We start from the raw sequence: 14,745 nt of genomic DNA on the forward strand, positions 1-14,745 counted from the left end.
TCCCTGCACCCACAAAGGAGACCAGGAGGAAGCACCTGGCTCCTGGCTTCAGATCGGCACAGTGCACCTTAGCGGCCATTTGGGGGGTGAACCAACGGAAGGAAGACCTTTCTGTCTAACTCTCCTTGTCAAAAAAACAAACAAAAAAAAACAACTATCCTATAAAATAGGAACACAAGAAAATATCTGGTGAATAAATGAACAGGTTCCTCAAATCATTAGTGTTTTGTTTCTGTTCTATGTTGCTTTAATTCTTCTAGTTGAGGCTCAGTGTCTCTGCAATTCCTGTTTCCCTAGTCTGTACCGTTCTATGCACCACATCACTGCAAGGTTATCTGTTCTAGAGTTAAGTGTTCATGGCTCATCACCCGGCAGATTCCTAATTGTCCAACTGCCAGTTCCTACACACACAGACAATGGCATGGCCCCTAGTGTCATGATCAGATGTATCATCTCCCCGCCTTTATATCCACATCTGTCATACTGAATGTTTCTCTTCAACTTAAGCACATTCCTTTCCCCCATCTTCTTGTTTGTGGTTTGGAGGATTTTCTCTGATCTTCCTATTATGCAATCTCATATGCTACCTCTCCTCTACAACACCTTTTTGAACAATATCGTTTCTGGTTTAAGTAACTTCTAGAGTCCCACGTTATTAGAACACTTTTATCTTTTTCATATTACTACTTTTACTTTGTGCTATAATTATTTCTTCTATTAAACTGCAATGATCTTGAGTTCTCAGAATTTTTAAGTTCTGCTCTCAGCAGCATCCAAACACAGAATGATGTGCCTTGATTTAACTGCTGCTCTACATATTTTTAGTAAAGCAATGAAACAAACATTCAAGATGTAGGAAAGTAGAGACTGAGTAAAACTAGGCATTTATTATGTAATTCTCTTGAGATCTAAGAATACTTTTAAACTTATAAACTGGGACTGCAACAGTGAAAATAAATTGCATTCTCCATAATAATCTTTCCACTTACTGTTGCACCTGGTGGCTGCAGTTTGCACTCGTGAAGCTAACAATCATCTGCAGTTTCTCAGTTGCGTAGTTCACAAACTGCTGTTTAAAGGCTCTCTCCTTGGCACGGGTTGTCCAGGTCAGCCTTTCATAAAGATACAAAGCTCCATACATACTTAATGAAATAGATAAGAGTTTCCAGCCTATAGTTTTCCAAATCTGTAAGATAAAGTCATAGCTTACAATGAGAATGGAAAAAAAAACAAAAAAAAACAAAAAACAAAACACCACTTAGGAGTATTATTAAAAGGTATTGTTGTAGATCATGTTGTAGATCAGTAGTAAGTTGCCACCTGCCACATTAGCATTCCATATGAGCACTGGTTCAAGTCCCAACTGTTCCACTTCCAACCCATCACTCTGCTAATGTGCCTGGGAAAGCAGCAGCAGAAGATGGCACAAGTTCTTGGACCGTGGTCAATATTAAAACTGACTGCTAATCTTTAATTTAAAAAAATTGTACATTTACTTATTTGAAAAAGCAGAGCAACCAGGGATTGAGATGGAGGGGTGCAGCAGAGAGGTATCTTTCATCCATTGGTTCAATCCCCAAATGGCCATAACAGCTAGGTCTGGGCCAGCCCAAAGCCAGGGGCCAGGAATGCCATTTTGTTCTCCCACATGGGTAGCAGGGCCCCAAGTGCTTGGGCCATCTTTTGCTTCCTTCTCAGGTGCATTAGCAGGAAGCTGGATAGGAAGCAGGGTAGCCAGGACTCAAACCAGGCTCCGTGATTTGGGATGTGGGAATCCTAAGTGCATATTAATTCTAATTGAACCAAATGCTTGCCCCTCCTGATACATCTTTCAGATCCATTTTCTGAAATATATTCTTTGTGCATGAAAAAATCTGAAGTTAGTGAAAATTCTATCAGCTGAAAGGGGATCACACATAAATATCAGGCAAGAACTTTTATAACCTGCCAGATTTGTTAAGTTGATTTCATGTATCTTAAAAAAAAACAAAATATTTTGTTTTAGGTGAGTGATTTTACACTAAGAACTACGAGGGTTGCCTGCATCCCATGTCAGAGTGCCCAGGTTCTATTCCTGGATGTGCTCTCCATTCCAGCTTCTTGCAGATGTGCATCATGGGATGCAGTGGTGACTGCACAAGTATTTGGGTCCCTGCCACCACATGGGAGACTAGGCTTGAGTTCTGGGTTCTTGTTTTATGACCTAGTCCAGCCCAGGTTGTTTCAGGCACTGGGAAGAGAGCCACTGGATGGAAGAACTCTGTTTCCCTGCCTTTCAAATAAATAAAAACAAGTGAATTAATAAATAATGCTTCAAGACAGATCCCCTTGACATTTAAAAAATACTAGACAGAACACTTAGACCTTTTATGTCATTCCAGTGTACAATGTGAAAATAATTAGGAAGCATCATTTTAAAGATTAGATAGTTGGTGGTATTTCTAAAGATGTATTTGTACATATAGATATACAGATAGATACAGATACATAAAATTTAAAATTAGACTTCTGAAAGTTTTTTAATTCATTACTTTTAACAAATTTTCCTATCATTTTATAGATCCTAGAAATAAAAATAACTGATTTAACAAGCAGCTTTACAAAAATTTAAATTTTAATTGTAGTAAAACTAATGTTTCTTACCACTCCTCCAACAACAATAATGCCCATAGACGTTCTGGATGTTAGAGAAGCTAATCCTGTTATTAAGGTAACCATGAGTTCTTCTTGTGATGCATTATCTGGCATTCCTGGATTGGCAGGAGCAGTGGGAGTAGAAGCCAAAGATCTAGGAAGCTGATAAATTTGAAGGAAAAAAAATTACACAACTCTAAGTGAAATACTTGTATCTATAGAATTATTTAATTTCCTAAAAAAAGTAAATCTACAAAATAAAATGATCCCAAATAACGAGTACACCATAATATACAAAGAAAATAAAACTATACTAAAAGTTATTTTCTGTAACACTGGACCAATGGTACTGTTAACAATAATTTTCATAATACACGATGGGTTCCACTGGTAACTGGAACCTCAGCTCTCAAGAGGAATAAAAACTCTTTTTTAAACATATTATTATTTTTTTAAACAATTCTGTGCTTTATTTATTTATTTTTTCTGACAGGCAGAGTGGATAGTGAGAGAGAGAGAGAGACAGAAAGAAAGGTCTTCCTTTTTGCGTTTGTTCACCCTCTAATGGCTGCTGCGGCCGGCGCATCGCGCTGATCCGAAGCCAGGAGCTTCTCCTGGTCTCCCATGCGGGTGCGGGGCCCAAGGACTTGGGCCATCCTCCACTGCCTTCCCGGGCCATAGCAGAGAGCTGGCCTGGAAGAGGGGCAACCGGGATAGAATCCGGCGCCCCAACCGGGACTAGAACCCGGTGTGCCAGCGCCGCAAGGCGGAGGATTAGCCTGTTAAGCCACGGCGCCGGCCTTTTAAACGTATTATATCAGGGGCCAGTGTAGTGGTGCAGTGGGTTAAAGCCCCGGTCTGCAGCGCTGGCATCCAATATGGGCGCCAGTTCGAGTCCCGGCTGCTCCACTTCTAATCCAGCTCTCTGTTGTGGCCTGGGAGGGCAGCAGAGGTTGGCCCAAGCCCTTGGGCCCCTGCAGCCACGTGGAAGACCAGGAGGAAGCTTCTGGCTTTGGATAGGCACAGTTCTGGTCGTTGTGGCCATCTGGGGAGTGAACCAGTGGATGGAAGACCTCTCCTTCTCCCTCTCCCTCCCCCACAACCTCCGTCTCCTTCTCCCTCTCCCTCTGCTGTTGCCTCTCTGTAACTCTGACTTTCAAATAAATAAATCATTAAAAATAAAATATATCAAAAGCACAATTCATTAAGAGAATAAGACTTAAGAACAAAAACCTTTTAAATTTTGAATTACAAAAGAGAAAAATTGAAAGACATGCCAGACTCAAAAATGTATTTAGGAATTACATATCTGATAAAGGAGCTCTATCCAGAATATATGTCTTCAAAACACATAAGATACATAAAAACAGACACACAAATGTTCACAGCAGCATTATTCATAAGTGAAAACAAATTGCCACCAACTGATGAATGGATGTGTTTTTTCAATAATGAAATACTACTTGGCCATAATAAGGAATGAAATATCCAAACAACACTCAACACTAATACTATAAAGATAAACCTTGAAAACATGCTAAGTGAAAGAAGTCAACCACATAAGGCCATGGTTTTTGTATGATCCGATTTACAGGAAATTTTCAGAGAGAGACTCAAATGAAGCTCCTGGCTTCAGCCTGGCCAAGCCCCGGCCATTGCAGCTATTTGGAGAGTGAACCAGTAAAAAGAAGCACTCACTCACTCACTCACTCACTCCCTAACTCTCCCTTTCAAATCCATATTAACAGAAGGCAGATTAGTGGCGGGCTGCAGAAATGTTCCAACACCAAATTGTGGTGGTCTTTTTATTCCATACATTTTCTGGAAAAGTACTGAATTTATTGATAAATTTAAAATTTTCCTTTTAAAATGCCCACATTTATTCCAAGTTATTTGAAGTCTGAAAACAAAACTTTTTTAGGAAAATACAGTTTCAAAAATGAATGTAGAACCACTTTGTACTGGATGAAAACTTTCAGACTGCCTTTCCATTTTGCCTGGTACGCCTAACACAGATGGCTCTAGGAGATAGGTATCAGCTTACAAATCAATATGCAGATTTGGTAAACCTAGTTTTGAGAAATCACAAAAGCAAAAATAGAGAGTTCTAACTGGTAGAATCAAGATACATACCTGAAAGATAGGCTCTGAAAATCCTAGGAGCACCCTCTGAGCGTTTGTAGGGCCCAAGAATCGATGTACAAGGGAAGCCCAGCCCAGAGAAAAACGAAATACAATATCTTCTTGAAAATCTGAACATAACTTGTGACAATTCAGGTCATAGCTGAGATCAAATTTCTTGCATGGGATCAGTGTATGTAGTTTACTCTGTATACCAGCTGGAAGCAAAGGTTTCAAATTTTCTAGAGAAAACAAAGTGACATTTACTTTAACAAACAAAAGAAAATGTTCCACCTTCTATGAAACAGCCAAAGGAAAGTAGACCACCACCATCACATGACATGTAGACATAAATGGTACCAATAATTTCTTGCTGGGATTGAAGCATTGAAGCATTCACTTCATTGGTGCACCGATCAGCCAAATTTCTTCCCATACCATCTTCTATGTGTTTATTTAACTCCTGTTAACAATAGTAAATGTCTACATTATTTCTTTACCAAAAAGAATCAGTTTTTAAAAAAGATTTATTTATTTGAAAGTCAGAGTTACAGAGAGAGAGGGAGAGACAGAGAAAGATCATTCATCCATTGATTCATGCCCTAGATGGCTGCAATGGCTAGGACTGGGCCAGGCTGAAGGCAGGAGCCAGGAGATTCATTGGGGTCTTTCACATGGGTGGTAGTGGCCCTAACACTTGGGCCATCTTCAGCTGCTTTTTCCAGACCATTAGCAGGGTGCTAGATCAGAAGTAGAGGAGCCAGTGAGCCAGTATATGAACTGGTGCCCATAAGGGATATCAGCATCGCTGTTGGTCGCTTTACCAGCTACACCACAACTCCAGCTCCAGAAAATATATTTTATAAAGACATTTAAAACATAGTAAGCACTAAAATGATGTTAACCTCATTGTTACAGGGAAAACTTGTATAGTTTTTATCTACAAGGTAAGTTTACATTTATTGCAAGTACAATACAGAGTAACAGGTTGTGTTTGCCATAGATATTAAAACGGCACTAAGCAAAAAAAAAAAAAAAAGGCACTAAACAAGTAAGAGTATGGAATAAGACGAGAGAGCTGTCTCAGAATTTTTTTTTTATTTTTTATTCTTACCTACTTGAAATGAAAACCAACAGAAAGAGGTGGAGAGAAAGAATAAATTTTCCATCTGCTGGTTTACTCCCCAAAATGCCTACAATCACAGCTAAGTCCAGAATTCTCTCCCTGTCTCCCATGTGGGTGTCAGGGGCCCATGCACTGCAGCCATCATCTACGGCCTCCCAGCATGCATTAGCAGGAACCTGGATGAAAAGTGGGGCAGCAGGGCTGGTGCTGTGGTATAGTGTGTGAAGCTGCTGCCTGTAGTGCCAGCACCCCATTTAGATGCCGGTTTGAGTTCTGACTGCTCCACTTCCAATCCAGCTCCCTGCTAATGCGCCTGGGAAAGCAGTGGAGAATGGCAAAAGTGCTTGGGCTCCTGCACCCATTTAGGAGACCCAGAAGAAGCTCCTGGCTCCTGGCTTCAGAATGGCCCAGCTCCAGCCACTGAGGCCATTTGGGGAGTGAACCAGTGGATGCTCTCTCTCTCTCTCTCTCTCTCTCTCTCTCTGTAACTCTGCCTTTCCAATAAATAAATAAATTTAAACAAAAAAAAGTGGAGCAGCAAGGACTTAAACAGGCACCCCAATAATGGGATGCAGGCAATTTTAAAAGCAATAACTTAACCAGCTGAGCCACAATGCCCACCCCTCAGAAAATTTAACTACACCTTAAACTTACACTTTTATATACTTTCAATACACTTGGAGTAGGATGAAACTCGGAACAAAATTCATCAACCAAAACAGATAGTCGACAGATTTCATCTGTCATTGCACATGAAACCTGAAAATACAAAAAAAAAAAAAAAAAAATGCTTAAAATATTCCTTTTAAGGGAAAACATTATCAAAAAATTTTGCATTTTCAGATATTTTAAGCATGAAATTATTGTTACTCACTTTATTTGCAACCTCCTCAGTAACCTCCTTAATTTTTTTCTTAACATCCAATGTCAAAAGATTCATCTGGTTTCTTATAAAGTCCAGTCTATCAATTTGATCTTCCCTCTCTTCCATTGAATAAACTCTATTATGGTATGAAGAGTAATCAATATTCAGGGTATATTAATATCCCAAAACAATTAAGGAAGAGCATTCACATTAAATGATTTGAACCAACTATTAGTATGACACAAGAAAAAAGAAATCTATACTTAAATATCTAAAAGAATTCAATTTTAGTTAAATAAGGGTCAGCAGCAAATGGCACTGTGGCAAGCCAAATTTAGCCAGCTTCCAGTTTTTGTTAAAGTTTTCTTGGAACACAGCCACAAGCATTCTTTTATTATCTGTCTAGGGCTGTTTTTGCTCTAAAACTACAGAAATAGTTGCAAGACAATATGACCCATAAAGCCAAGAAAATTTATTAATTGGTCTTTTATAGAAAGTTTGTTGATCCCAGGAAGAAATAGGAAAAGAAAAACCTGAGATCCCTTTAATACGATTTTTAGTGTAAAGAGTCTCTATGATTACACAAACTATATTCCAATATTTCTACTTTGTGCCACAGTTACTTCGATAGATAAATACACATATAGTTTTTCCATTTACTTATTTCAGAAACAGAATGCTCACATTCACTGGTTTACTTCCAAATGCCCACAACACCACCCTGCTGGGGCCAAAGCTAGGAGCCAGAACTCAATCCAGTTTCTCACATGGATGGCAAGAACCCAATCACTTAAGTCATCATTACTGCCTCCCAGAGTCTGCATTAACAGCAAGCTGGCCTCCGGAGAAGAGCCAGGTATCAAACCTCGTATGAGACACAGACATCTTAAGCACTAGGCCAAAAACCCAACTACAGTGTGCTATATTTTTAAAAATAAGGTCAATCCAAATTTTGGGCACTAAAATAAAGCAACTGAGCTAGCAGGGACCCTATGGCAACACAACCTCATTATACAGAGGCTGCACAGGGGCTGAGATCAGACTCAAGGTTCTTACTCTTCTGTTTCACATGTGGGCAGTTTTCTACTTTTGCACATAATGCAAAGTATCCAAATCATGTAATATGTGGGGCATGAGGGGAATATTGTTCCCAGCAAGAATAAATACATTTTGAACTTTAATCTTGGATGCTTTGTTTCCTTTAACTAGATTAAGCCCACCCACTAATTATCCAATTGAGATTTATCATCATTACTTCTGTCATATCCAATAACATCCTGATCTTCACTTCAAGTATACAAAGTCTGTGAGAACTGTATTTTTCATTGAGATAATGTCGGTACTTTGATGTATTAATTTCCAATTTTATAAGATAACAAATGGAATAAAATAATGCAGTACAGTATGACATATAAGGGTACTGCTTACCAGATCAACTTTTTGGTTGGCAGGTACTATTACCTTATTTGTTCACCAGCTGATAAACAAAACACACAACTGGCATAAAAGAATAATTTCAAGGTTATTGGTGTATTAATATATAAAAGAATGAGTCATGGCTGAATGCATGTTCTGGACTTCTTCATACAGTTCCACTTGAAAGAAAATGGTTCTTCCACTGCTTTAAAGACATTTGAAAGCCACTGAACATTTTCAGATCACAATTCATACCCGGCAATACTGAGCTCCAAGGAACATAAATGATATGTTCAAGACTACAGAATTAACATTTATACTTTCAAATACTCATTTTAAAACAAATAAGCATCACTAAAATCCACATTATTGACTTTAGTGTGAAAAATCTTAGTTTTAACAAGTCTGACACAACAAAGCTAACATTTTCATGTTTCAATAAGATGAACTCATACCTTTTCTCTGCTGCTGCCACGTTTATTGAATCCAATATGTTTTTCACAGTATCTAGTATCTGTTTAGCTCTGATAGTGTGCTGTTCAAACTTTGTTTTCACTGCTGACTGCGAGATACACTCCTGCGAGGGGCCCAAGCCATAACACATTACTGTAATTCCATCCCAACGTTTTCAGGAATTTAAACACAAAAACTTGCTGTTTGTTAGCTTAAAACTGAAGCAAGGACAGAAAATAAAATTATGACAAACACAACTTAAAGTTATAAAAGTTAAAAGAATTACAAAGATTCAAAAGTAAAAAAACTTTAACAGCAAGTTCATATCTTTGTGTATTCTTACACAGTAATGTGCAATGGTTTGACTACAACATTAAAAAAAAAAAAACAAATAGAACTATTTGTGTTAAACAAAAGTTTCTCCTATAGAACTGCTAATTTTATCTGGGTCATCTTTAACCTAATTCTAGACTACCTCTCTTGATTTTTCTCATAACAGATAATCTAAATATAGTTCTGAATTGAATTATGAATATGATTCATTTTAGGTTACTAAAAAGGATGCATATTGATTAAAAGTGAACAATCTAAAAAATAATTGTAAACAATCTAAATAATATTTTAAATTATCTAAAGAAAAAATATCTGCAACTATTTAAAAATAATCTTATTGTTGTCCTCAAACTATAGTATGTGTACACAAGTCTGAATGATGCCCTCATCTGTTTCACTTTTAAGCTAACTGCAGTTCACAACCCTTTAATTGTACAAATCAGTGTTTCATAACCAGCATTGTTTTAAAAGAAAGTGAATACATCAGAATGCATTACACACATGATGGGTACATCCATTTTGTGCAATTTTTGTGTCAATTTTCAACATATGAAAACTTGTACTATTTTTATCTCACTAGGTTTTTTTACTCTGAATCATAAAAAGTTTGCAAAATTATTATAATTACAATTACCCTCATTTTATTTTTACTTCATTGAAAATAAAATTCTGAAATAAAAAACATTTGAAAATAACTACAAGTTTTTACAGAGAAACACTGCACAGTCTTTGACAGGTTTCTATCTTTGATCCAAGTCATATAAACCCTAGTAACTACACAGATGTTTTGTAGAATATGTTCATATTCTGTGTTAAACTTTTCAAAGACTAGGGATACAATTATAATTACTATTAACAATAAAATTTGTAGACTATTCTTTCTCCCATCTCTCAAGCTTCAAATTATCTAGTACTACATTACTCTGAAGTATTACTCTATTACTACATTACTCTGAAGTCACTAGTATCTTATATATTCAATCAATGTATCATTTATAACCTTATGTTTAGCCTTCAAATCAGAAATTGATTTTCACTCAGAAAAAAGTATAATCTTTTGTCATTTTAGCTCCCCTTGTCAATAATTTGTTTGAAGTACAGAAAACAAAACAAATTCATTTCTTCAGCTACAGGGGACATGAAGGTAATTTATTTAGTCTACAGTTTATAGTTAGCTCAGAACCCATCACTTTCCTGCATTGTAGAGCTTCCCCTCTGCCCATGGTGAATCGCTGTACATCACCCATTTTCACAAATCTTAAAAAAAAAAAAAAAAAAATACTGCTGGTGGGAAGTTACATTATTCCTATTCTCCACGTGCCTAAAGGAAATGTAAAACACTGCTGAATATTTTTTCCTTTAAAACCACCAATAATCACATAACATTAAACATTTAAATTGTTAACTACTTATTTTTTAATGACCAAAATAAACCTTTGGTTTTATGTTAAATAACTGCCTCATAAATGTGCCAAGTTAAACTTAACACAAAAATTATAACGAAAGCATAAAAATATTTTTAAAAGAAAACAAATTAAAATAAATTCTATGTTCCTCGATGAAGTAGATCTAGATATCAGCAATGAAAATCCAAATCTGTAGGTAACAGCACAATGTTAGAGCTAGACTGGACAGAAAAGATCTCCAGAAGTCATCAGGCAATATAAGTCATTTCTCATTCAAAAAAGGATGATGAATAAATATAAAGAATAAAATAGAATCTTCTTCTAATACTTCTTTTAAGTATCCCACACAAGTTTTCCCATTGGTCTGCAGAGTATTAAGAAGCATCCTGAAAAAGAAACACTCTATTCTCAAATACAGTACTAGGAGTAAGCCTAATTTAAATAGTTTGTTTTCTGGGTTATTTCTCAGTGTCCTTATTAATACACCAATGAATCTCCACAGGGAGCACGCATACACTGTGTGCAGCAGTTCCCAGATGTATTTTATCAGGAACCCTACATTTCCAAGAAATTTAAAATATTTAACTAATTTAAATGCCATCTTGTCAGGGTATCCTGTAGGCTACTATAAAACTTAATAAAGATTTATCCAAATCCTAATTAAGAGTTTTGATTTTCTAATAATATCTAAAGGAGCTGATAATCACAGTTATGTATTTGTAAATATTAATATTTGTAAGGGCAATTTAAAAACATAACCAACAAACTTGTCAAGTCGCCTTGACAACAGACCCCACAAACACTGGTTCCTATGTATTATTTCAATGTATCTTAAAGTGACTGGAAAGAATATCAATATACCTTTTATCTCAAAATACCACATATTAATATTCAGCCTTATTTATTTACCCCTCCCTCTTGTGGGAGAGGTAAACATACTTATAGAAAGAAATGTGCATACATTATCATTTATGTATTTTTTTCCCTTGCTGAACAATTTGACAGGTCACTGTAACCATCATGACTTCACTTCTAAATACATCAACATTTGTCTTCTAAGAGGGAGAACACTTTCCTACACATTCATGAAACCATTATATTTAGAACATTTATCACTGGGAGAATAATACTACCTAACACACAGTCCACATTCAGACTTTACCAATTATCCCTTTACAATATCCTTTACAGCAAATTCATTGGCATTTTAGCAATGAGTTATTTTACAATCCTCTCTTTTCATATAACCAAACTATTAAGAATGATGGTGGGAAAAAATTAAAGAAAAAAAAGAACAGTAGTGAAATATTTTGGCAAAGAAATTCGGTTTTCTCACTTGTCTTAGGAACAGTATCTGTCCAAAACAGATTGAAAACAAAAGGAACAAATATTAATAACACTTTTGATTCCTTTTAATTTCCAAACCTTCCTTAACTTAGTATTCTGAATGTTGAAAATACTTAGTTCCTTTTGAACCAAATGTGTTTAAAGAAGCCCACGCAAAAGATAAAATGATTGGCCGGCGCCATGGCTTAACAGGCTAATCCTCCACCTTGCGGCACCGGCACACCGGGTTCTAGTCCCGGTTGGGGCACCGGATTCTATCCCGGTTGCCCCTCTTCCAGGCCAGCTCTCTGCTATGGCCCGGGAAGGCAGTGGAGGATGGCCCAAGTCCTTGGGCCCTGCACCCGCATGGGAGACCAGGAGAAGCACCTGGCTCCTGGCTTTGGACCAGCGCAATGCGCCAGCCGCAGTGGCCATTGGAGGGTGAACCAACGGCAAAAGGAAGACCTTTCTCTCTGTCTCTCTCTCTCACTATGCACTCTGCCTGTCAAAAAAAAAAAAAAAAGATAAAATGATTAAGAGAATGAACTTAGTAAAATTTTTTCCACAAAAATTATTTTATAAAACTACAAAGAAATAAGTCAATTCCAAAAACAGACTGTATATAAAGGCCTTATTGTCTGACCACAGTGCAAAGAAATCAAGAAATAACCAAATATTACAAAGAAGTAAAACTTTTGAATTTTTTACAACTCCTGCATTGATAAGGAAATGCCAAAAACTATAATTAAAAACCAACAACAGCAACAAAAAGAAAATGAAAACTAAACACTAAAACTTAGAATATACCCAAAGCTGCATCTGCAAACTCATAATCCTATATCCTCTCCTTAAGAATAAAAAGCAGAAAGTAATTCAGCTTTTAAAGAAACCTATGTTAAAGATGAATGCTCACTTAATGCTTAAAACCCAAAAAATAGTATTTATCAATTAATAAATTAACTAAGGACAGGAGACAGTTTCTTTACAAGATAAAGCAATTAAATCACTAGCAGATTCAATTAAAATTAATATGTAAACATAAATATGTTAGAAAGGACACAAGATATCTATATTGTAAACGTACCAAACCATAAAGTCCCAGAAATACATTAATCTCTAAGAAATCATCAATTACTAAACCTGATTGAAGAAGTAACAAATCTTAGCTTTAGGAAAAAGCTGCCAAAAGTTGTCATTATAATTCTTCAGAAAATGCTTTGATCCTTTATAATAGGTCCAGACAAAAAAATTTTGTCTAGCTCATTATTTCTTTCTACAAATTCAAAGAATTTTAGTTGATTCTATTTTAGGTATGCCACATTCCTACTTAAACTTTTTTTTTTTTTTTTTAAGATTTATTTTAGGCCGGCGCCGTGGCTTAACAGGCTAATCCTCCGCCTTGCGGCGCCAGCACACCATGTTCTAGTCCCGGTTGGGGCGCCGGATTCTATCTCAGTTGCCCCTCTTCCAGGCCAGCTCTCTGCTATGGCCCTGGAAGGCAGTGGAGGATGGCCCAAGTGCTTGGGCCCTGCACCCACTTGGGAGACCAGGAGAAGCATCTGGCCCCTGGCTTCGGATCAGCGAGATGCGCCGGCCGCAGCGGCCATTAGAGGGTGAACCAACGGGAAAAAGAAAGACCTTTCTCTCTCTCTCACTATCCACTCTGCCTGTCAAAAAAGATTTATTTTATTTATTTGAAAGACAAAGTTACAGAGAGAGGTAGAGACAAAGAGAGAGGTCTTCCATCCACTGGTTCACTCTCCAGATGGCCACAATGGCCAGAGCTGCCCCAATCAATATGAAGCCAGGAGCCAGGAGCTTCTTCCAGGTCTCCCATGTGGGTAGAGGCCGAAGGACTTGAGCCATCTTCTACTGCTTTCCCAGGCCATAGCAGAGAGCTGGATGGGAAGAGGAGCAGCCGGTACTAGAACCGGTTCCCATATGGGATGCCAGTGCTTCAGGCCAGGGCTTTAACCCGCTATGCCACAGCGCCGGCCCCCCTACTTAAACTCTAAAGTGTGACATTCTCCATGATTTTATGTAAGAGCTATTGCTTACAAGCAACTTTTTCTATATATAATTTTAAATTCCCAATGAACCCTGGATCAGAGTCTCTGGAATAGGTCAGTGGCCTGCCATCCTCTAAAGCATCTCATGTGACTGGTTCCACTGAGAACCAATGCTCTATAGCACATTTTTATTATTCTCATTCCCAATTTTTCACTCATATAGTCAGAGAAAGCAAAAGGTATACCATGAACTAGTATGATGTAAAAAGTATAAATGCATAACAGGACAGTATATGATTTGGTAGAAGAAACCAATAATAAGCAACTACAAAAAACTTTTTTAAAGGCCAATAAAAAAGGAAAGATAAAGAAATTGATCATCTCTATATTTTCTCCATGAATTAAACAACTGATTAAGAGTCTTGACTGTCTTGTGAAATCAAAAAGGAAAGAAAATAAAAACAATGGGGGCTGGCCGGCGCCGTGGCTTAACAGGCTAATCCTCCGCCTTGCGGCGCCGGCACACCGGGTTCTAGTCCCAGTTGGGGCGCCGGATTCTATCCCAGTTGCCCCTCTTCCAGGCCAGCTCTCTGCTATGGCCCAGGAAGGCAGTGGAGGATGGCCCAAGTCCTTGGGCCCTGCACCTGCATGGGAGACCAGGACAAGCACCTGGCTCCTGGCTTCGGATCAGCGAGATGCGCCGGCCGCAGCGGCCATTGGAGGGTGAACCAACAGGAAAAAGGAAGACCAGACCTTTCTCTCTCTCTCTCACTATCCACTCTGCCTGTAAAAAAAAAAAAAAAAAAATTATATATATATATGTGTGTGTGTATATATATATAAAGAAAAACAATGGGGGCTGACACTGTGGCGTAGTGGGTAAAACCACCGCCTGCAGTACTGGCATCCCATATGGTCGCCAGTTCGAGTCCTTTCTGCTCACTTCCGATCCAGCTCTCTGCTATGGCCTGGGAAAGCAGTGGAATATGGCCCAAGTCCTTGGACCCCTGCACCCGCGTGGGAGACCTGGAGGAAACTCCTGGCTCCAGATCGGCG

At 37.9% G+C, this 14,745-nt stretch overlaps 1 protein-coding gene across 2 annotated transcripts in view; it reads right to left on the bottom strand.

Annotated features, from left to right (window-relative positions):
• The window catches only part of MFN1 (mitofusin 1), a 46,009-nt gene that overhangs the window by 4,225 nt on the left and 27,039 nt on the right, over positions 1-14,745 (bottom strand). For both annotated transcript variants that reach the window (XM_062211451.1, XM_062211448.1), the window contains exons 10-16: positions 8,618-8,739; positions 6,756-6,882; positions 6,536-6,640; positions 5,116-5,218; positions 4,768-4,997; positions 2,644-2,796; positions 990-1,186 (exon numbers count right to left, since the gene is read on the bottom strand). In XM_062211451.1, coding sequence (XP_062067435.1) covers positions 990-1,186; positions 2,644-2,796; positions 4,768-4,997; positions 5,116-5,218; positions 6,536-6,640; positions 6,756-6,882; positions 8,618-8,739 — 1,037 coding nt within the window. The remainder of the gene's footprint in view (positions 1-989; positions 1,187-2,643; positions 2,797-4,767; positions 4,998-5,115; positions 5,219-6,535; positions 6,641-6,755; positions 6,883-8,617; positions 8,740-14,745) is intronic.

This window comes from Lepus europaeus, chromosome 2 (genome assembly GCF_033115175.1).
Source record: "Lepus europaeus isolate LE1 chromosome 2, mLepTim1.pri, whole genome shotgun sequence".
In the NCBI taxonomy this organism is placed as follows: domain Eukaryota; kingdom Metazoa; phylum Chordata; class Mammalia; order Lagomorpha; family Leporidae; genus Lepus; species Lepus europaeus.